Source organism: Eucyclogobius newberryi, unplaced genomic scaffold (assembly GCF_026437365.1).
Source record: "Eucyclogobius newberryi isolate DKJ021-1_F unplaced genomic scaffold, fEucNew1.0.hap1 SCAF_1, whole genome shotgun sequence".
Classification (NCBI taxonomy): domain Eukaryota; kingdom Metazoa; phylum Chordata; class Actinopteri; order Gobiiformes; family Gobiidae; genus Eucyclogobius; species Eucyclogobius newberryi.
In genome coordinates, this window is record NW_027315723.1 from 41,445,305 (window position 1) to 41,470,260 (window position 24,956).

At 40.4% G+C, this 24,956-nt stretch overlaps 1 protein-coding gene across 1 annotated transcript in view; it reads right to left on the reverse strand.

Annotated features, from left to right (window-relative positions):
• Nucleotides 1–21,069: 21,069 nt before the first annotated feature.
• The window catches only part of lin28b (lin-28 homolog B (C. elegans)), a 41,985-nt gene continuing 38,098 nt past the window's right edge, over nucleotides 21,070–24,956 (reverse strand). Inside the window, exon 4 of the mRNA XM_072451839.1 lies at nucleotides 21,070–21,659. Coding sequence (XP_072307940.1) covers nucleotides 21,326–21,659 — 334 coding nt within the window. The 3' untranslated portion in view covers nucleotides 21,070–21,325. The remainder of the gene's footprint in view (nucleotides 21,660–24,956) is intronic.

The window sequence follows — 24,956 nt, forward strand, 5'->3', positions numbered from 1 at the left end:
ATGTGGGACGAGCCGCACGCGGCTGCAGGTGAGCGGTAGGTGCGTTTTATGATTGATTTGTGGCAGGACTAATCGGCAGTCTACGCCATGAGGAAATAATACTCAAATTTATGCCAAAAAAATTGTCCATTCAACCTTTAAATACGTTTTCTGGTGGACTGCACCACCTGCTTGTCGCCATGGAGATGTTGTTTAAATCAATTGATCCTCTCCGTAAAGACAAGACAGGTCAGATCTGTGGAGAGGCGAGAGCACTCACGGTAACGTTTTAAGGTATTTTTGAGAAGAAAAAATAAATGAATAAATAAAATCAAACATAAAAAATAAATAATAATATATAAAAATAATAATAAATACAAAAATAATAAATACAAAAATACATTTGATGCAATACGTGGAACAGTTCAGACAAAGCAATGTGGAAGACAATCCTCCAGAAAGAATGTTCCTCTGAACCGCAGGATAGTGTTCAAGTTATCCTCTCCTTTCATATTTTTTTTTTGTAAATTTCAAAGGGAATTTAACACTTAACTTTTGACCTGTCACCATATCACACACACAAAAAGTCTATAAATGTTTGATTTATCTAATTAGATTATCATATTGCTTGTGTAATTTGCGGTAAAACTGTGTGCTATTGTATAAAGGACTGTAAATGTTCATTCCTCTTCCTTGTGGTATGTTGAGTGTTCCGTAAATATGTGTTACTGCTCCTGACGTGTGCGACCTGTCACTCACGTCCTGTCTGTAGAAAGTCAAATGCCTCGAATATTTGAGCGTCGGCTTCGAGCAAACACATCCAACACTTTTTTTACATAATAGGTCAAGAAAAATTAAGCCTTTTCAGATTTAAAGCTTCCAATTATGTGCAGTTTTGACCATTTTACACATGAGACACACATAAAATGCCTTATTTATATTCTTACACGATGAACAATTGTAATACTTTCTTTTCTTATATTAATGTGGGTAAAAGTAGAAGTTTCAAATATATTAATACATATGTCGGTGTAATCCCTCATTCGTCCAGGCGTGTTCCATAGTAGAAAAAGCTTCAGTTGTAGTCATCTGGACTCAGTTAGAAAAAATTGACGTTTCGACTCTCATCCAAGAGTCATTGTCAATAAAAGAATTTAGATCGAGAACTCCGATATTAATACTGTTCTGTGGTAAGACCCGCCCATTTTTCTAACTGAGTCCAGATGACTACAACTGAAGCTTTTTCTACTATATTAATTCATATTTTTTCTTTTTGTGTCTCGCCTTAATACCATATCGTGAAACATTGTAGGAGAAGCTATGACATCTCCATGGAGACAAGCAGGTGTTGAAACCTCCACAAGAAAGGACACATAATGTCATTTTAATGTAGTTTGAATTCAAATCCATAATCAAGAAATAGAAGAAAATATATGTTGTGTCATATTTACCACTAAATAATGACCCTGCAGCACATCTGAAGTCATTTAGTCTTGCCCAGCGGCACAGCGAGCGTGCCTTTAAACCCTGTGGAATGACGTCCCTTTACAAGCAACCAGGTGACATCAGCGGGTGCCAGGGTGTCTGTCTGTGGCATCCTCACTCAGGGGAGCAGTCTATCACCTGTCTCCTGCAGTACCTGCCCCAGCAATTAGCCAGGGTCCGAGAGTGCACATGTCAACAGGCAAATTACAGGGCACGCCGCTCCGCACACACATATTTGTTTGGCTTTTAAAAGGGTAATATCGGTCTGCACGCGAGCGATACTTGCTTTTTCTAACTCGCAAAACAAGAAAGAGTTCAAAGCGGAGGAGAGGGAGAGGATGGATAGGGATTGAGAGGTAATGACAAGCTCAAGGAGGGAATAAGAGAGAGAAACGCGGCATTACCTAAGTGTTGTTTCTCTGACGGAGCGGGCTTCCCCTTCTGCTGTTTGTTGTCATTAGGGCCACACTTAGCGGGACCAGGACAATGACAGTCAACAGTAAACTACAGGAGACATGGAGTCATTCACAGACACAGGTACAAGGTGAAGAGTTTACTTTGGGGTATGAAAGAGCAAAACAGTGAGACTGAAATGTGGAAATAGCTGTACGTTGTCGCCACTGGGACTTGTCCTAAAGCCTGTAGTTTACATTTTATAAAGTCTTTTGATTCTTGTGTTGGGTTAGTTTGTAAAAAGGGAATTTTACCATTTTTTGTATGAGCGATAGATTGTTGGTTTTATCTCGAAAAACTATTGCTTATGGTCAGGGACGGTCTGGAAAAATGGCGTGGGACACTATCCACTAAAACATGATCAAATAACTCAATTTAAAAAAAAAAAGAGGTGTAAATAAGGTCTGTGTCACTGTGTCTGGCTCTTTGGATTTTGCATTGCTTATTTTGGTAGTATTCTCAGGACCCTCAAAAATACCAATTACATTATTACCGTATTTTCCGGACTATAAGCACCAGCCAAAAAATGCATAATAGAGAAGAAAAAAACATAAGTTGCACTGGAGTATGAAATGCGGTTGCAAGTGTGAAAATAACAAATATTATCACATATAAGTCGCTCCGAAATATAAGTATATAAGTATAAATATAAGTATAAGTTGCACCCCGGTCCAAACTATGAAAAAAGGTGCGAGTTATAGTCCGGAAAATACGGGTACATTAAAATAAGACACCCCTGGCAAAGAAACGGAGGTGATCTGGCACAATCAAATGCCTGGTCTCTGTTAAACTAATCAACCCTAACCTACACTCACTAACCCCCCTAACCTTCACTCACTAACCCCCCTAACCCTAACCTTTAACAATAAGAACACATCCATATCTAACCACATACAACAAATACTACAATATTTGATATCAATAGTGACCAAAACCTGGCCTGTATTGAAGGATGCTTTGAGTTCCTTTGACCCTAAAATGTTCAAGAACAGCGCTGTCACGGCCAGAGATGTGCTTTACATGACCATCCTTTGTTCTCCATTCACTTCTGACCCAGTCTCTCAGAATGAAAAAGAAAGTCTCTTAGATCTGATCGGCGATACTGTGTCTGCAATGTGCCTTTTAGATAAGATCTGCGACACAAACGGGCGTGTGTGGTGCAGACAGTGACCTCAGCTCCTCCCGCACACTGCACATGTTATTAAGCCTTTAGTAAAGTCAGTGAATCAAAGAGGACTATCCCCTAATCCTCTGTCAGCGGGCTCACTTTGTGTAACCTGAGCGCTCTTTTCAACATGATCACTGCACACAAAGCAAACGCCACATTTCCGGAGTGTGAGTGACTATGGGTAAAGTACGTGGTTATCGGAGTACTGTACCTTTAATGGATCATGACAGACGAACATATAAAGCGAGCGATGAGGAGGAAGGGACGTGTCCAGCTCTACGTGACGCTTGAAACAAGGGCAAGTTGGCACACATTCAATGAAACTGCGCAATCAGTTTAAAGCTGCACTGTGGAACATACATGAACAAGCAGAGCAGCGGCAGGGCACGTTTAAAGTTAGACATGCTGTAAAATTGTCTTCAAATGTAATCACTATGATGTGTCCTTGTCTAAAAAAGTATCTCCATCTTTACTCATATGAACCTCGGTATCTAAAGAAGCTCCGATTGGCTCAGCAGCTGCCAATCATCATGTCCTCCTCCACCAAGCACCACCTTTTCAGAGTTTAATCTTTCTTTTAGATTTTATTTTCACCACAATCAGTGAAGAGTGCTGTCGTATTCTACTCTGCCCTCTTGCGCATCTCTCTTCGTTTCCTGGCGGGGTCTAAGCGAGTCTCTCCAGGTTAAATTAGGCTTAGAATTAGATATCAACAAAACCGTATTTTATAGTAGAGTATAAGTCGCACCAACTAAAAAATGCATAATAGAGAAGAAAAAAACATGTATAAGTTGCACTGGAGTATGAAATGCGGTTGCAAGTGTGAAAATAACAAATAATATCACATATAAGTCCTTCCGGAGTATAAGTATATAAGTATAAATGTAAGTATGAGTCGCACCCGGGCAAAACTATGAAAAAAAGTGTGACTTATAGTCCGGAAAATACAGGTAGGTTTGTTTGGTGTGGGAAGTTGCTACTTTAAGGCCTGATTGTTTGGTTTGGTTTATTTTGAACATCAAAAAACATTGATAAAACATGTGCAGTAGTTCTACACAAGGTATCTACAAGAAAATAGTTCAAAAAGGAAGTGGTAGAAGTGCAACCTTATGTAGAGCTCTTTTACATTGGCACTGATCGTTGGTACATGATCATTAGTCATTACAAGCAGCAGTTACAACTTAGAAATGCTGAATGATTTCACCTTTCAACATCATTTCTGGTAATGATTATTATTTATCATTTTTAAAAACCCTCCTCACCCTTTTATACTGTATTTTATAAATTACTTGGTAAACTTTGGTACACTGCTTAGGGATCCTCTTTCAAATTATTCCACAATCTCACCCACAGATTGAAAAACAAATGAATATGACCTCTCATTAGTATTAGAATATGATAATGAATTAAATCATCAGATTTTTAGATCTTTATTTCGCTGGGAGAAAAATGCATCTTGAGAAAATGAAAGTTACAACGTATCATATAAATCTATGGCCTTAGTAAATTAAATGAAATAATGAAACATATTTAGGGGCAGATGTCGTTTCCAGGTGAAGGCTTATAAGTTAAGAACTGACTGATCAAGAAAAAAAAAAAGCAAACTATTCATTCATTTTTTTTTCACACATCAGCCTGACCTGAGAATTTAGCTGGAATTCTGCCAAAGCAGCGAGATGTGTGAATTTCCTCCATTTTTGATCTGGCAATTTCCCTGGTACATTGATAAGATAAGATAAGATAAGATAAGACATGCTTTTATTGTCCACATGGGGAAATGTTGGTGTTACAACGCAAGTAGATACAGAGGGAAAGGACAGATAACTTATAGGAAGTTTAAGGACTAGTGCTAGGTGTATGTGTAAATAAAGCCAGAAAACTGTCATTACCACAGCTTGTTTCTTTGGTTGCGATCTTGGTTTCCATGATTAGACTAAGACTTGTCGAAATCCCTCAGAATCCTTTCACAACAGAATGGGAGCCACACCACTGAGTGAAGCAAGAGCCCCTTGTGTCCTCTGACCTAATATTACAACAACCTGCATACCATTGGCAGAAGAAATAGCCTATTCCAGGGGTTAAAAACGTTTTAGGCCGGGACCCCTAAAATAATCCACGTATTCATAAACCTGTATGTAATAAAATCAAGGTTTAAACCATTTAAAATGAGGTTTACTTGTATTTATTATAGTAGTTTTTTGTGTTATCTGACCCAATTTCTTCTTTCAGACCCCCACTTTGGGAACCACTGGCCCACTCAATTTCATATACATAAACGCACAGGCAGGAGCTTAACAAATATTCACATAAAAGTTAAATTGTAGCTTAAAACACTGCAGAGTAAAAATAAAGTTCACACAGATTTTGAGAACACAGATCTTTAGCCTACTTTTCAGCCATAGTATATCTTAACTTAAAGGGGCTGTAGGCCTTCCCGAGTTTTGTCCATGTAGTTAAGCAAATTAGTCTTGCCCCGGCACAGATCAGTTGTAAAAGCAGCTCTTATAGGGTTGAAATTATATTGCTTTGTGCTGTCTGCATCTATTTATTGTCCGAGAACCAGGAAGTGTTAGAATACTAGTTTGTTATTAGTGTTACAGTGACTGAACTAGCTCTTGTTATGTTTTGTTTTTAAGATTGTAAAAATCAGGTACAGCACATTTAATTGAAAACATAAATCTGGAAAGTGAGAAAAAAGATATTACTAAACCATTACTAGGTCTAAAAATGAAGGCCTGAATATGTTGGACCCAAACAAACATTAAACTAGGACCACAGGAGTCCAAACATGAACTAAATCTCAGACTAACCAGGTTCAAAGCCAAGGATAAGACACCAACTAGGACAATTTCAACATATTTCCTATCATTCGATCCCATCCGCCCTGTGCTTTCCGCCATAACATCCTGTTGTCTTGTTGTGGACGTCTTGCTTGGACTGTCCCACACGGTCTCTCCTCTGTCCCGGGACACTTAATAACAAGAGGCAGAGGAGACAGGAAGCCCACTCTGCTCTGTCATCTCAACATGCTAGCGTGTCTTTAGCATGCTAAGGTGTCTTTAGCATGGCCGCTCTATTGTTTGGGAGGCTGCAGCGGTGCCGGTTCAGATCCCCTCATGCTGTCATTAGGCTGGGACACATCCACCTGACTCGACAGGGGCTTGGGTGGAGGGGGCGGCTGTCTCAAATGGGCCGGTGAGTGCTAATATCAGCTTTAAATTAGATCAGGCATCAGGACTGAGCAGGAATAGGACCAGTTTACCAGTACTTTTAGTGACTTTTTGAAGAAATGGCTGCCTACTTCGTGTAATAGCGGACCTGCACTAGAAACAATAAGGCAATTTTACTTGAGACTTAAGAGAGTAGTCTTGAAATGTGATTTGTCAATAGGATTCAAGACATTTTTTAGATTTTATTGCAATTGCAGAACTTTTCCCCGCAAAAATTTTCAATAAATTGTATTCAAGTATTTTTTGCAACAAGGAAGCTAATGCTTTTTCCATTGACAATCTTATTTAAAGACTATTGTCAAGATGAATACTGCTTATTTCATCTATAGATATAGTTATAAAACTTATTTTCTTTTTTTATTGTCTAGAATATTCCATGTGGCATCTATCTAACATTTGTTTAGGATTGTGCTAAAAAAATATATATCATAAAAAAAACGGATGAAAGGAGACACCTTCTTACAGTTGTGCAATGTACTTTTTACATTTTTTTGTAATCTCATATTTTAAACAATGGTCACTTCATTCAACAAGTTCACATATTAAAATGAATGTGAAATTATACAAAAGGACACACAATTATAAAAAATCCTTGTCTCTTCGCCCAGTCCAAAATGCTAGGCTACACTCAAAAATTGTTTGTACTTTCAAATTCAAGATCTTTTTCACAACGTCATTATGATCAATGCCATTGTAAGCATCTTAACAGAAAAGGAAATCTTCAAAGCTGGTGAACGTGACCTGGCGTTGCAAAATCCAACTGTCCTTACGTCAATAATGTGACCAATGTGCACCGACCAGTTCATCCATCTGCAAATCTGTGTCTGATAAACTGCTGTGTCTGTCCGCATTCACTTCCTGTGCTTCCAGAGCCATGTGTGTAATATATAGAGTCAAACACTGCAAGACTAAACAGGCCCATCACTCTATTCTAGACCAGGGCCATCAATCTATTCGATACCAACAAACCAGCATAAACTATGACTAAAGACCAACTTCTTATCGCCTCCTAAGCTAAACCAGTCCAGAGGGCTAACGTGATTGACTACTTCAAACATCATCACCAACAGGAGATAAAACTTCCTGTGCGTCCTTCTGAAAAAAGCCACAGGAACTAGCTCCATGAATGAGCTATGGCTAGGCTAACATCCTCTTTATGCTCCATAGAAAAGACAGGTGTTTCCGAGCGACCGGGGGCGGGGGGGATGGTCTTTGACAATAGGCGATATAATGTGACACGTGTAGGCCTACCCGAGCTAAACGGACAATGCTACGAGCTAATCAATCTATATATGCACGAATCACAATGCACATCCAAACATGGAGTTCAATGGAGTCACAGACAATTGACCCGCGACTGGGCCGAGCAAACAGGAAACACCCATTTGGACAGAAGGGGCTTTGGGGGTGGGCTAATCGAAGGTAAAAATAACACAGAGGAGGGGTCAACAAACATGTCCGCTCCCAAAAGGTCTCCTAAGGCCAACGGAGGTGAGGTTTGGACAGATTTAAGATGTGGTCTTAAATCTGACGCTCGTGATGATGTAGCAGATACGTTTATCTGGGGGAAAGAAGAAGACGAAAAATCTAAACTTAAAATTGGTATAAATATTGAAATATAGCAAACAATTGTTCACACATCATTTCTTTAAAGGAGCACTGAGTAACTTTTTGCTTTTTCTCGAATCAAGAACACAACAGTGACTACATTAAAGGTTCATTTCCATCTGTGGATTGCTTTGACACTCCTGATACTAAAGAAGAATGTGAGATTATTTCACAATAAAAAATTCAGCACCCAAACATGATTGAATCAGTGCTTCTTTGATTAAAGACGTGCTGACTCCATGAAGCAATCCACTGACAAACACTTTCATTGTCATTGAATACTGGTATTGTCCCAATAGATTGCTAAAGTGATCCCTTCATTTAAAACTGTGGATCTAAGTATGTATACCAATTATTGTCCTATCTCTATTTGACCATGTTTTTCAAATGTTTTAGAGAAGTTGGTTTACAGATGATTACTGAAACATTTGAATGCATGTAATATAATGTATCAGCATCAATATGGACTCTGTAAGAACTAGTCTTTATATGGCACTGGTGGAACTCACAGACAGAACGCATACAGCTTTAAATAGTAAAAAACAGTATGTATCAAAGAAAATTCAAATTCCATACCTCAAGAACCTTTGTTGTTTTTGGTATGTGATAACGATCCAGTTATTGTCCCAAAATCTACTGTTGCTCTACAGATTATTCATCTCTCACAAAGATCTGACTAGACTGAAAGAAGATCAAGTGCAGTATTCCACTTGTTTTCAGGCTGAGTATTTGAATGTTAAAGAAAAAAATAATAATCATAAAAAATGGACTGTTGATTCGTGAGTTATTTGGCGCTCAGACCCCGGCGGAAGACGTTGCAATCATGGGCACTCCATGATCTATTTGTATTAGATGTCTCCCCCCGGAGCCTGGAAACTGGTGGTGGTAGATGTGGAGAGAAGGTAGAGGATGAGGGGAATGCAGAGGAGGAGCAGGGGAGGTGGTGGGTCACAGTACGGTTTGAGCGGCCGAGCCATCTGCCTGAGGGCTTAAATGTGACCGCCTGGCGCTGATTGGGAGCGGGGAGGAGTCACTTTAGAGCGTTGATTGGGGATGAGGAGCAGGTGCGAGGGCCATGGTACAGACGCCCCCTGACCTTTCACCCTCCTTCTTTGGCCAGGAAAAACTGCATAACCTCTTTGGGATAAGCGCAGAAACCTGGGAGAGTCCATGGTGAAGTGAGGGATCTGACTCTCACAGACGGACAGGCGGGCGCCCGCTTGAGTGCGATGATGGCGCTGGGGAGAGGGGTCCTTCCATGGAGGCCTTGACTTGGATGGAGTTAGGTCTTCCAGGCTGAATTTACGCAGGCTTCATCTCTGAGAAAAGCCATTCTAAAGCTGTGCAGGCACCTGAAAATGATAACTATTAAAGAGACAGTCTCTTTAATAGTATAGTAAAGTATACTATACTTTACAGTATAGTAAAGGCCTTTAATGGTCTTTTATAAAGTGTATCATCCTCCGTAAACTAGGAAGTGCGCTGTTAGCATGCTAGTTTTTTTTTAATCCTTGGCAGCAAAACGCCCAGTTCAAATAATGTGTCCAATAATATAGTATAATGTTATATACATGACCACTGCATTATTTTAATTCAATATATTGTTTAATGAATATATTTTTTACATTAATTATATATTTTTGTCAGGGCAATTTAAAGTGAATACTTTTCAAGACATAGTACGACCACATAGTGAAATTGAATAAACCATTATCTTCAGCTGAATAATGTATTAAATTATGATTAATATTGTACAGAGATGTTATGAATACTGTTGTTCAGTCAAAAAGCGAGTCAGTGCATTCATATTTTATTTCAGGTGTTTTTTGTTGACATATGACAGCACAAATGTGAAAATGATCCCCAGGCCTCATATCCACACTAATGGCATCTCAAATATGCTTCAGAGAATAGTGTTTGGTGAACTGTGTGCAGTGTGTAATTATGTTCTGGTTTTACCATCTTTTATTGTCCTCTGCATAAAAGGCTTTGTAAAGACAGTGACAGTGTGGCAACACGCCGCATGACACTGATGTGAATCACTCAGAACTCAGGCGTCAGACGAGCAGGGGAAGTCCACCAGCAGCTTAAGTAAATACAGGCTTTTTGATTGTGGCGCTTGGAAGTACTTAGACGTTTGTTATTGAAACGCAACTTTTTTATTTTTTTATTTGTTTATTTATTTCTGACCTAAAGGATTTTATTGCACGTAACTTTTCCCCATCACTTGAATGGTTCATACGGCACTGAACTTATCCAACTCCATTGAGCAGGCATGTCCAAACTACGGCCCGGGGGCCCTTACACCATTTTTTGTTGGCCCAAACAACAAATAGGAGTACTTTACTGTAAAATTGGAAAAATCCAAGCATTTTGAGGTTAAACCAACCTAATAATAATGTTCCAAGTCTTATGAAAGGTGTGGAGGCTCATCAAAACTATGTCAAAAGCAAAACTTCAAATGAATCACTTTTCAAATTTGACATTGTCAGGTTGTTTGTGGCCCTTTGCTCCGTATAAGTTTCAAAATGTGGCCCTCAATGAAAAAGGTTAGGACACCCCTGCCATAGAGACAAGCAGATGAAGTCACCGGGCTAAATTACATGTCAGATCTGTGTAGACGATACATGTTTTTCAGCTTTTATTTTCCGGCCGTGGCTGGAGAGCCGCGGCGCGGTCAAATTGCCGCGCAGTTTCAGGGACCGCGGCATTTCCCTTATAGCCCGTTATAGCCTCATGGCTAACCCTAACCATAACCCTAACCCTAACCTTAACCTTAACCTTAACCCTAACCTTAACCTTAACCTTAACCTTAACCTTAACCCTAACCCTAACCCTAACCCTAACCCTAACCCTAACCTTAACCCTAACCTTAACCCGGCGCGGGCTAAAACGGCGCTAAAACGCGGTCAAATAGCGCCGCAATTTCAGGAGCCGTGGCGCGCGGCCGGCACAAAAATAACATTGCAGTTTCGGCCGCGCGCCGCGGCACTGCAGACACTCCCTTCTTTTCCAATAAAAACACCCTTAATTGAAAAAAATGTGGAGAAAGAGCTCCAGACAAGCTACATTATTCACCTTTTATGCATTTAGGCCTTCAATCATTAACATTAGCATTCATTAACTCCACACTGACGATCAGGCCCAATGAGTTCACCAACCAGCACTCAAGGCTGCCGTAGTGTCGTGCCAAAAACGACGAGTGTAGACGTGTAGTGTAATCAGGCCGGATATTTACAACTTGGAGTTAGTAAAAAATCTTCCCCATTTTTCCTCTATTCTCTCGTCTCAATGTAATCACCTTTGTTTTCATTCACAGTCGTCCATGCCCCTTCACCTCAGCGTGCCCTTTAGGTCTACGTCAAAGTTTGAGGCAGGGGGCGGGGTTATTCTATGTGATTGATGGGGGACAGGAAGTGGGCGTGTGCAGATGACCTCTCTCTCCTCACTCTGTCACTGATAAGTTCTGATGACGGACACGTCTAATGCATGTAGATAAAGTTGAGGCAACAGCAGATCGAATGAAACACAAATGTTAGTTTTAGTGTTTACTACTGCATCACTGTGAATGTCTGGGTTGTACGTATGAATGAATGAGGGATTACTTTGTTACAAGGACTTGAATATCTGCTTCACCTTCTGTTGGCAATAACGGGGAAAGTGAAGCAGCAGAAGAAAAACAGAGCTGCAAGCATTTGATTTGAAAATAAATCTGACTTTAATCAAGGTAATCTTCCCTTTGTCTCTATAATCCTTGAAAGAGTTGTAGTTAAACAGCTTTGACATCTACAGGAAAATAATTTGAAAATTTGAAGTTTTCCAGTCAGGGTTCAGAGCCCACCCCAGCACTGAAACTACACTATTTCAAGTCACAAATGAGTTGTTATTAGCTGCAGACGATGGACTGGTCTCAGTCCTGGTTCTGTTGGACCTCAATCGGACACAAACGACCACAACATTCTACTGCAGAGGTTAGAATGTGATGTAAGTGTCGGAGGAAGAGCCCTCAGCTGGTTTAAATCCTATTTATCTGATAGGTACCAATTTGTTAATGTAAACCAGAGCTCCTCACCTTGTTCTAAAGTAACTTACGGTGTGCCACAGGGATCAGTACTCGGTCCAATTCTGTTTACTCTTTATATGCTGCCGTTAGGCAACATTATCAGAAAGCATGGCATTAACTTCCACTGCTATGCAGACGACACTCAGCTGTATTTATCAATGAAACCTGATCAGAGCAGCCCTGGCAGAGTCCAACATGCACTGGAACAGGAGAGTCTAAGGACAGAGGACCCTGGGACATCGTCCCTCGCCACCACAGACATTGTCTGACTTCATCGCCACCACAGACATTGTTGATTCATTTCTCCCTGTGGCCCTCAGAGGCAACTGTTGTTGTGATTTTGGGCCTTACAAAAATAAATTGATTTGATTTGATTTGATTTGAACAGGTCTGACTTACTGCCGGCAATGCGAACACAGCTCCTGCTCCGGTCATACAGGGACCGGACAGCCCTGAGATGCCGACACAGTCTCTTCATTTAAGATCAGGCTTAAAATGTTCCTCTTTGAAATGGCTCATGGTCAGGCCAGTTAGGAACAGAAATAAAAACCTAGTTTCAGTTACGCTGCCCTAGGAGCAACTATGCTGGGGGAAGTATGGCAGCTCGAGCACCATCCTCTGCTTCTAACTACTTATTCTATTAAACAATATTTAATATTTAATTTAACTTGCAAATCTGTTCATAGTCTCTTTCTTCTTCTTCTCCCACTTCCCGCCGGGAGTGGGACAGGCACATCAATGACCTGTGGATCCAGAAGCTCCTCGAGTCCCTGGAGAAACGGTCTCTACTCCATATGAACGGTTCCTCATCCTCCTGAAGAACTGGTTCGCCTCCTGAAGAACTGGTTCTCCTCCTGAAGAACTGGTTCTCCTCCTGAAGTGGCTCCAGCTCCACTCTCTATCTCTTGTTTGTCTGTCCGTCTGAGGGAGTCTGATCTCTCCTTCACTGTGGAACTCCTCCAAGTTTTTACTTTTACCCAAAGAAGTTTTGAAGTTTTTTCCAGGCTGACAAGGAGGGTCTAAGGACAGAGGATGCTGGGACATTTGTCTAAGGACACGGGATGCTGGGACATTGCCAAGTCCCTATGAACCTTGTTTAGTCTGTTTTCTCACTGTCTCCCCTCGAGGCAACTGCTGTTGTAATTTTGGGCTTTACAAAGATACTGTAACGAGCGGTGCGTGAAAAAGTCTCGAGAAACAGGTTTGCTCGTGTAAGCTTTAATGTTTAACGACGATTACTATTGCAACAACACATCATCAGTAGGGTAAAACTAACCTGTCTCACGACGGTCTGACGACTTTAATGTTTAACTGCCATCACTACCCAGCATACACAATTCTGGAACAAATGAAACAAAATTAATCATCAATTAACATTACATCACTATTCACCTTCTTCCAGAAGCCCATCTGGGTGTCGCCATATGACGTAATCCTCCTTCCGGTTGTATTAAAGGTTGAATGGACTGGCGTGGACTGCCGATTAGTCCTGCCACGTATCAATCATAAAACGCACCTACCGCTCACCTACAGCAGCGTCCGGCTCGTCCCCCGAGAGCAGCACGTTTCCGCATGTCTATCATAATATAGTTCCCTCAGTGTACGGGACAAAATGAAGACGGAGAAAGACAGTTCGAGCTGACTTAGAAGAAGATGGAAATCTATGGGAGATGAGAGATGCGATGCGATCCGTCGCGCTAATAAACAAACTCACGTGTGTTGTATCAGTGCACATGCGCACTTCTGCCTGAATTCTCAAATCGCCGAAAAATCGTCCATTGCGCATTTAACATAGAGCTGCCGAACTCGAGACAGGTTCTACAGACTAAAAGTTTTCAGCCACCCACAGGATTGGTGCGTTGTCGACTGATTTACACAAATAATCTACTTTATAGCATATTTAGTGGAGAGACTTTTTCCTTGTTCTCCATTTAAGCCAACAGAGTCCCCACTCGACGGAAGTGCGATTATAACGGAGGAGAAAAGGGTGGAATAAGGCGAGTGATCTGCAGCTCTGGGCGGTCAGCATGGTCCGGCAGCACTTTGTTGTGATGACGTTTACAGAGACGTGCCACAGGGGCAGACGGACATTTGCACCGTCCTGTATTGTCCTGCATTTGAACCTTGAGTGCTCAGAAAACTCCTGTTTTCACCTACCCCCTATCTCTGCCCACTGGTCAATACCACAAAATTGACTCTTGGTCATATCTGTGGCGTTCATAAATGACACATATACGGGTTTCAACAATAAAACCGAGACAATCCGCCGCTTGTTTCAGTGAAATGTCATTAAAAGGTGGGTTCAATCTATTCTGCAGTTTTGAACAGGAAGTCATTACACCCTAGATCAATATTGCATTTTACAATGAACAAAATGTAAAATAAGGATCTACGTGTGTCATAGTTCATACTAGTTCGTTGCCATTATTATTATTTTGTTATCCATTGTTTTATGTTGTTTTTTTATATTATGCTATGTTTTTAATGTCGTTTTACCTTAAGGTCGAAATAAGTTCCTTTGTTTGCGAATTGTGTTCAATGACAATGGCAATAAACTGAGTCTGAGTTCATCACTAACTAACAAACAAACAAAAACCACAATATGCCTTAAATATTCTAGGCTAAACTAAGACGTGTGTTGCTTATAGTTTAGCTGGTTGTATTTATGTTAAAAGCACGACTTCAGTCCTTTGCACAGGCCAGTGCAATTCTGCAAATTGTTTAAGAACTTTACCTGTGCAAGTCAAGGCAGATCTTCACTTCTTCAACCCCCTGATGACGTCACAGTTAAACTCCAGTGTCCATGTGAAGCAGCAAGAGGTGCACCTCAGAGACCATGGAGCCTACAGCCCTCCTTCTGTGCCTTCCATCACCCGAGCAGTCTATCTGTCCTACACTTCCCCCTACTGAACAGAATCACCTACTGCACAGCTCAACATGCCACCTCAGAGCTGTTGTACTTTATTTACTTTCAGATGGACATGGGAGCTCTAATCAAGTATTTCTTATTTCATATTTTCTGTTTATTGGCCTTCAGTCTTCTTCTTGATGGACTACTAGGCTCTAACTATACTGTACTGTACTTGTTGAAAGTGTGATCTCAGCATGTTTCTAAAATCCCTTTTGAGATGATAAAAACCTGGAGACAGGCACATTTAACACAAGACAATAACATGAGTTGTAGTGCGGTACAGTACTAATAGAAGCAGGACCCCTGTCAAGAATCACACTCGAACATAGTTGGAAATTATACATACTTTAATGCTAATATAATAGGTTTATTTTCCAATCAAGTAAAACATTTAAGACACATTTATTTCAAAATCCAATCCAAAGATTCACAGAAATAATAAGGCAGTACACTTTTGTATATCGGGGCTAAAATAAAACAAGTGATATGCACAAATATAGAAGATTTCCCCATTTGAAAAGAATCATCAGTGCTTTGCTCTAAACAGGTGAGCGGCCCTCTGGCCGTGCTCAAGGGTCCACATCAACACAACATCAGGAATGTGAGAGGTAACAGGTCCTAGCTTCCAGTTCAGATCAGAAATGCAAAATTGAAATTCAATAACAAGAAAATCAACCTAAGTCACAATAGCATATGTATTTGATCAGAGCAAAGGCAGCAGCAGTTAGGTTTATACTGTAATAATGCACAAGCTATGCACTTCAAATAGGATTAAAAGATCAACATTTTAATGTGCTTACAATTTGGTGATTGTGTTGTTATTTTCTAAAAGATATAAACAGATATTTACTTACAATATGTGTCGACATTCTGCTTAAACAATGTAACATTTGAAGCAGAAATTTGCCCCTTAAATCTTGAACCTTTTTCAGCCAGATTTTTCATGTATAATCAATACTGCAATTTTAAAATGTACTACATATTGTCTATTAAATTCATTCAAAAACATGTTGTGCCAGAGACACACTTCTTGATTATTACATATGCATTTGTTTAACAGTCATTGCGTGTTATGAAAAATGGCTACCTTCTTTCAAATACTGACCACAAGACAAAAGATCTATCAGTAGTTACATTGATTGGATGAATATATAAAGCTACTTATAATAATAACATCACTATATTTTGAACGTAGCCATGTATTTTGTTTCGATCTCGTACGCCTGTAATACTGAGGTTAATCTCAAAAGTTTGTTCTTACAAAAATCTTCAGACACACATCTCATTATTGGTAGAAAAGTCCACTGAATCAAGGCTTACGCTGCCCAAAAAACATGGCCTCAGTCTCCAAACTTGACGTGATTATCTGCGGCTTTGAAAGGGTTAGCTAAAAAGTCAAATAAAACAAGGGAATACGTATATGCTAAAAACAGACAAATCATAATACATGTAAGGGACTGCTTGTGTCCATCCCAATCATTTCTTTTTTAACATTTAACAAAAAAAAAAAAAATCTTTCTAAATCAATAGTTTAAAAATGTAATATGGGCTTAGCCTCTTTTATACATGTAGTGTGGACTTCCCCCATGGTGGTGGACGTTGGCTGTACTTCCCATCTGAGTGGGGTTCTTCAAGGATGTCCGCTTTCCCCTTTAATATTCTAAATACAAAAATGTGGATAAAAATCATTTCAGCCCGGTACTCCTGCCCAAAGTCCAAACTCGAAGTCAGGACACAGTATAGAACATCACAACAGTCAGTGGTACTTTACCCATTAACCATAAAGTTAGCGGTTCAAGCCCAGCCTGACACATGATAGAACTTGACTGTAATTGGTCGTGGTTAAACAAAGACTTTTCAAACGTTTTCTGCCGTGAAATGTATGAACATCCATGATCCACAACATGTATGAAAGAGGCTTACAATAATCACATTTGGGTTGGACACAATAGATTTGAAATGGGACCTAGCTATATACTCCCACTTTAAAATGATAAAGGACAAAGTTGATTATTCTGATATTTATAAAGGAAACTTAATAACAAGTCATTTTAAAGAGATAACACTTCTATATAGGGCAAACTAATCATTTTACAAATCATCTGAAGAGGCATTTAGCCCACCAAGATCACCGCTTTACATGATTGTAAGATTCGAGCCACAGCGTTTGATTTTTCTGCGGCTCATGTGCGACGTCTCAATGTGTTTCAGTCATAGTGAAAATGTGTGGAGGTAGAGAAGGTGAACGGTAGGAGGTCTGGTCTGTGGAGCAACAGCGAGTTTATGAGGTAGGCCTTAGCTGTAAACAAAACCGTAACAGCGAAAGGAAAGTTTTGCAGTAAAAAAAAATCAAAAAGAAAACGTAACTTATTATTCAACAGTGGGAAGGAAGACCAGGGAGTCTGTGGCAACGCACGGGAACTTCAGCTCACAGCACACCTTTAGTACAATATACCTACAGTTAATCAGATCATCAAAAATATACAAAAAAAAAAAAAAAAAGAAATGCACAACTATGTATAACTCAAGAGGTAGTTGCTAAGTCAGTACATGATATGGGTTACAAACGGCATATCACCATTGCTTTACAGAGGTGGTTGGTCAGTCAGTGGATGATTCCCAGAAAGAATAAAATACACTTTTTTTGGTTAATTCCCTGAGAATAGTTCATCATCCTGAGAGGAATTGTGTAAAAATGTAAAAATACACCATACAAAACAGAGTTGTGGAGCGCACCTGTGCTCTGGCTGTTTGGTCATTCATCTTGGTACTGTCGCTGCATTGGTTTGTATGGAGCAAGACGACCAGTGGGGGAGAGGGAAGAACATGGGGAGGAGTAACCAAGAGCATTACTGGGACTTTAGAGACTTATGTTTTTTTTAAGTGTGAGGTCATACAATAATCTTAAAGTCAAATTTTGGTTTGAAATTCAATATTTTTGGTGGGGGAAAGACAAAACACAACTATTTTATTCTAAATGATATTGTCGTTTCAGTATCCTAACTCTTATTGTATAAACCTCAGTATTTGGAGTTGCTCGATACTTTGACTCCCCTTTCGTTCCCTCTCACTTGGAAAATCTGCTTCCTTCCATACAATTGATATTTAATGTAATGCGCTCACACATTCAAAAAGCTGTACAGAAAAAAATTTAAATGACGCGCGCAGTCTTTCTCTAGTCCGAGAAGACGAGAAAAGCACGTCAGCGTTAAACCTTTAGATGCCTTCAAAAAATAAAGCCAAACTCTTTGGTACAATACCATTATACCAAAATAGTTGGTTGTCTACGTAGAGCTCTTCTTAAAAACAAAGTTAGCACACAAGCTAATTAGATCTCATCATACAAAGTGATTGATTTGTCAGAACATTACGATATACGTCGTCCACCCTCGGACAGCTCTTTTCACATTCAATCTGGTCAGAGAGAAGTTTGCTTGCTGTTGGGACACTTTTGGGCTGTTCTCAAGTCAATCTTGGGTCACTTTTGCTTTTACATTTGACCTTCATTGTAGGGATGGTCTGAGATTAACAGATATTGGTATCGGCCAAAAACAAATCTGTTCAATCTGCAATAACACATTTCTAACTGCAACTTTTGAGCCACGGTAGGATCATTGTGTGACCAGTGTGGGGTGACGTATGGGCCACTGTGGTAAGGGTCATAACGAATCACTGTCGGAAAATGGTTGGATCGTTGGGTCACAGTTGGCTCACTTTTGGGGTGCTACCAAATTGTTGGGTGACTTTAAAGAATTGAGTTACCTTTGGGCTGCTGTTGGAAAAAAAAGCCCCTGTTAAATGCCTAACTGTTCGGTTTGTGTGGCCTCTTTAGAAGGTCACATTTAGGAGTTACTCAGGTCAGCAGTCAGTAAAACAAACCCCTCGGGCTTAGAATTCAAGTTCTACCATAAGCAGCACAACTTCGCCCTCGTTTCCCCACTAGAGCTCTACATCTCTCTTTAGTGTAGCAGCAGCAGCATCACAATATCCCAAAGTTCAAAACATTGACGTGTCCGGTTGGCTGGTGCTAGCTAGCAGGCTAACAGTACGTATCAGGTTGGTAGGCACAGGTGGGAAAGGAGTGCGAGCAGCTTCAATGTTCCGCCACGTTCGTTATATGTTATTGTTTCCCAAAACAGGAAGAAACGATGAGGTAATAATGTTAATCCGAGCAGCTGAGATCATTTGTGATACTGTTACGGTTTTAAATGCGACGCCAGTTCTGTGTGATCAAAATAAGGCTTTGAAACGATGAAACAACATAGCTAGCCATGCAGTAATATACAGGGCTACATGACCAAACTAAATTCTTATATACTTAAAAGTTAATAGACCTTTTTCAGTTATATCATATATATTAATGACTTATACTATTTTGTGCTGATTCGTTAGCTAACAACGTGGATACATGTAGCTTTTGAGGCTAAGGCTTGTCTAACTACGATATTAGGGATCAGGAACGATATAGTGTTGGGTTTTTTTTAATGATAGGGCAGTAGAAGTATAGTAGACTCTTTTCGAATGGTTCCAGGTTTGATTCCTACGACTTCTGGTTAATCCTTTCAATACACTACAAAAGTCTTTACACCGATCCAGTAGGTTCTGCAGTGGGTAAGAGTTTGCAGATGCGTTTCTCTCACCTACTGTTAATGAACATTTCGAAGATCACCCCAAAATTGGTTGGCCTTTTAATTGGATTGGTGAATTTCTTTTTTTTTTAGTTCTTCGAAAATGTTGAAATTCACTAGTCCACTATTCTTTAACTCTGACAAAAACAAAGGCTTTCTCCAAGGCGCGTGCACGAACTACACATTCACGCGCACATCTGTATAAGACAATCGATTGGTCTGGTCGAGGGCGAGAGAGTTATGTGGCGGAGTGAGGGTAGAGATAAAGACATCAGTAAAGTAATCAGCAGCTCGCTAAAGGAAGTCTGGACCTCCCAGTGGATAGGCGTCCATGTTTTTTCTCCCTTAGGGTGGTTTGTAGCCCCACAATCCTTTGCATGGATTATCTTCCTGCTTTTAGAGGCTAATCCGTCTTAAAACGAGCTACAGTGTGCGTTGAGAGGATGCATTATGGAAAGATTAGGCCACCAAAGATATACATGTGCGGCTGTAGTATGAGCCGCTACGAGAGGAATGAAATATAAAACAACAATCAGACGGCCAAACTGTAGGTCCAAAAAATAACAGGAGATTCGTATACATTTCATACAATATTTCTTGAGCTGCGCGGATTTTTAAACATGATAAAAAGTCTTTCCCTGCAGTCCCCTTTGCAGCGGAGGTTAGCTGCACCTCAGAACTCTCAAACATTCATTACATGCATGTACCACAATGATCATTGCCATAGCTGCGCTGGTTCAGAAAATAAATCTAATAAAATGTGAGCAAACGTAAAGAAAAGGATTGTAGCATAGGTTGCATTCACGTGATGTTGCAACATTCTCAAAGACATGTTTCTTTATTGAGATGGAGGACAGGGGGAAATTCTATGGGCAAATTTGTGGAGTGAAAATGCAGATGTTTGGATCCAGTTTATGGAGCTGTGCACTTACAAAAAACAGATCTGGCATTAAGTCTTCTCCGTCAACACATTTGAACAATGGCAGACTTTTTTTTCCATAACTTTGACTCCAAAGTTAAAAAAGAAGGGAAAAAAGTCTACCAATCACCAATGTGGGGATGGATTTCACGGTGCAAAACTGGACATATCCACCACTTGCTTGTCTCCATGGAGATGACTGCTTTGTTTAGAACAGTGTTTCCCAAACTTGTGAACCAACTCCTAAGATATTTAGCTTTGTTTACCACAAATCCAAACCATTTGTATAAGGTCTAAATTAGAGGTAAACAAGATCTAAAATGAGACTAAACCATGTATTAGAACTTCCAAATAATTGATCACCCAAAAAGGGACAAACACATGAAAAGATTTGTCCCAGAATAAAACAAATCCTCAAACTGCAGAGGGCCTCAGTGCGCAGTACCACCAGTGGTACATGTACCACAGTTAGAGAAACACTGCTCTAGAATGTTCCACAGCATGGCATTTGATGTGTCCATCTCCATGAAGACCGGTCAGTCCTGCCACCAGGCCAAGATAGAGGTCAGATCTATGAAGGGTGAGCACTCTAACTGCATTTTTGAGCAAAAAAACCCCGTTACAGGCAAAGTAATCCCTGGAGACAAGCAGCTGGTGGATGCCAGTTTACAGCCCCAAACTCAATGATCAGGTTCAACATTTGTGGAGGTTCTGGGTGGATACGTCATTTAAAAATGGTTGCTCACTGAGAATAACAAACCCCTGCCCTCCATCTGCGATTAGGAAATCATCACATTCTATGAACACAACCGATCGAAGACCTCCCATTGGTTGACGAGGTAGATGAGAGCTGCTTGATTGACAGGCGACATGCTGCTTCTTCAGGACTTCCTCCAGCGCTGGGACCGTGGAGCCCTCAGAGAGTGCGTCTCCTCTGGGGACGAAGAGGAACCCTCCAGGGGGGACGAGCCAGAGCCGCCCCGCCCGCCCTCCTCCTCCTCGGGGGCGCACAGGTAATGCCCGCTCCCTGTGCCCGAGCTGGAGGCCGAGGTAGACGCGTGTTGTGGGTCCTGAGAGCCTGAGAGGGGTGCTAGAGCCTTGTGTGGACACTGGGCGACCATGTGCGTGATGCTCTGGCAGTAGTGGCATTTCTTTGGCTGAGGGGGCAGGCCACACTCCTTGGCGTGGTGGTCCAGACCTCCACAGTTATAACAGCTGAAGGAAACAGACACAAGAAAAGGAGAACGTTTCATAATAGAATGTCACAATGATTTAGACAAATGGACCATGTTATAATGTTATTTTCCTCATTGAACACACATCCTGGAGTTTTGTTTCACCGTCACTTGTAGGCCTGTCATGATAATTACTATATAAACTCATCGTCCGATAGATTAAGCAATGCACTATGATATTTCAAGACCAGGGCTCAAGAGACAACAGTGAGGCAGCAGCAAACCACCATTCATTCTGGACATTGACTTGACAAAGACTGGACCTTGGTGAAAGTTTATCCTGTACAGTTGTTACAGCAGTTTATTAAAGTTAAGGTCATTGGTGCATTAATCATTTCTTTAGTAGTAAAAGTTCTCAAATTGCCTTCATTGCACAGCTAATTACTTTTTAATTGGTCAATAGGCTTTATACAAGACAGTGTGAAGAGCAAGGAGGACATTCAGCAAATTATCAGAGCCGGGGATCAATGTTGCAAGCATGGCTTTGATAATTTGTTGTTTTATATTCCTGATTCCAGTTGTAGAACCTGAAATACCACAGCATGTCTTCAAAAAGGTTTTAAAAACGGAATAATACTATAGCATTTAAACACTTTAAATGAAACCAAAACTAACCAAAACTAATTACAAAAACAAAATGTATTTAAGGTACATACAGATGTTTGAATAACATTAGACTAATGCAGAATGCTTTAGTTTTGATCAATTAACTGTTGATTATTCTAATTCAATAATTAATTCTGTCGTGTGGAAATCAAATAATGATGCATAGAAAACAAAGCATATATTCATAATGTTAAATTGTTATTGCTTATTGAACATAAAATCAATGTTCACATTTTAGGAGCTTTAAAACAATTTGAGTGCTCTACATATTCTAGCCATGACTGACCACTAGATGGCAGACCAGCACCACTGACTGTGTGTCTGACTGTGTGTGCTCCTGCTGCTGGGACACGCCAAAGCCCTGCTGTTATTTCATTTGACAAGTAGCAAAGCATAATGAGAGAGGGATCAGGAGGAGGGAGGAGGGAGAGGAGGGAGGAGAAGGGACGGAGGAGGGAGGAGGAGGAGGGAGGAGGAAGAGTAGGGAGGAGGGAGGAAGGGGGAAGAGGGAGGAGGCAGGAAGGAGGGAGGAGGAAGAGGAGGGAGGAGGGAGAGGAGGGAGGAGAAGGGAGGGAGGAGGGAGAGGAGCGAGGAGGAGGAGGGAGGAAGGGGGAGGAAGGGGGAGGAAGGAGGAGGGAGGAAGGAGGAGGAGGAGGAGGAGGAGGAGGAGGAGGAGGAGGAGGAGGGAGGAGGAGGGAGGGAAAACATCAACTGAAGTGAAAAGAAAATGCTGGAAATACAAGTGCGATACTGTAAAACTGTCTCAGAGTGTCACTGTAAAACTGTCTCAGAGCGTCACTGTAAAACTTTCTCAGAGTGTCACTGTAAAACTGTCTCAGAGTGTCACTGTAAAACTGTCTCAGAGCGTCACTGTAAAACTTTCTCAGAGTGTCACTGTAAAACTGTCTCAGAGCGTCACTGTAAAACTGTCTCAGAGTGTCACAGTAAAACTGTCTCAGAGCGTCACTGTAAAACGGTCTCAGAGTATCACTGTAAAACTGTCTCAGAGCGTCACTGTAAAACTGTCTCAGAGTGTCACAGTAAAACTGTCTCAGAGCGTCACTGTAAAACTGTCTCAGAGTGTCACAGTAAAACGGTCTCAGAGCGTCACTGTAAAACTTTCTCAGAGTGTCACTGTAAAACTGTCTCAGAGCGTCACTGTAAAACTGTCTCAGAGTATCACTGTAAAACTGTCTCAGAGCGTCACTGTAAAACTGTCTCAGAGTGTCACAGTAAAACTGTCTCAGAGCGTCACTGTAAAACTGTCTCAGAGTGTCACTGTAAAACTGTCTCAGAGTGTCACAGTAAAACTGTCTCAGAGTGTCACAGTAAAACTGTCTCAGAGCGTCACTGTAAAACTGTCTCAGAGCGTCACTGTAAAACTGTCTCAGAGTATCACTGTAAAACTGTCTCAGAGCGTCACTGTAAAACTGTCTCAGAGCGTCACTGTAAAACTGTCTCAGAGTGTCACAGTAAAACTGTCTCAGAGTGTCACTGTAAAACTGTCTCAGAATGTCACTGTAAAACTGTCTCAGAGTGTCACTGTAAAACTGCCTCAGAGTGTCACTGTAAAACAAATCACTGCACTTACCTGGTACACAAGTCGTCATAAGTGAATAGACGAGTAATGTCTATTATTACTGAATGTGCAGAAATGATACTGGTCCTAGCTTTGGATTAAATATTAAACACACATTTGATTAATAAGGTCATTTTTTATCACACAATATATTTAGAATTTTAAACTAAATAATTAATTGTTAACTAAATCTGCAATGAATAGTTAGAGACACACACAGCTCTTCAGCCCTGCTCTAGTGACTCTTGTGCATTTGATGCAGTTATGTCAACTATAATAAAGTAAGCAACAATATGTATATATTTATAGATAGATTCAACCAATATGGCTGATATTAAAAAATGCTTTTAAGTTATTTTATTTTAACGTTATGTTGTTTGATGTATCTGTGTAATTGCTGCCTTTGGGCCCAGGCTCCCCTGTAAAAGAGGTTTTTCATCTCAATGGGACTCTCCTGGGTAAATTAAGGTTGAAGTAAAAAATATATATAAATATTTGCACTTTTAACTTTTTTTTTTTACAGAAATTAGCATTTGTTTGAACACTTAAGTGCAGTACTAGCTTGTGAATGTCTAAAAAACATTGCTATAATTGCTGTATTATACAGTTCCTGCTGTGTATGCACTGACTTGGTTTCAATTCATTAAATAATATTGACCTGTAAAAAACAATATCAGACATAAAAAATGAAAACTAAATGTTCAAGGATATGTAACTGAATAATTAGTTTGTAATAATTAATGACCATAAAATAGACTTAAGTTCACTTGAAAATAAAGTAATTTCAGGGACTTATTTTGTTCTATACATTTTTGTGCTCTCATTTGGCTGTATTGTCTCATATAGCGTAAACATACACAAAAATGTATTGGAAAAATATTATTTGTGTGAGAAAACACAGGCTTTCAGTGAGCAAAGTCAATACTACTAATGTAACCATGGCTTTTCTGACGCTGAATGGGACGTGAGCGCGATCAGACGGTGCAGTGTGGTGTAGTGACCAGCAGGGGTCAGAGCAGCTGCAGGCTGACATGACACATGACATCACACATGAACCTGTCTGTGGTCACTCACTGGACCAGAGCAAATCTC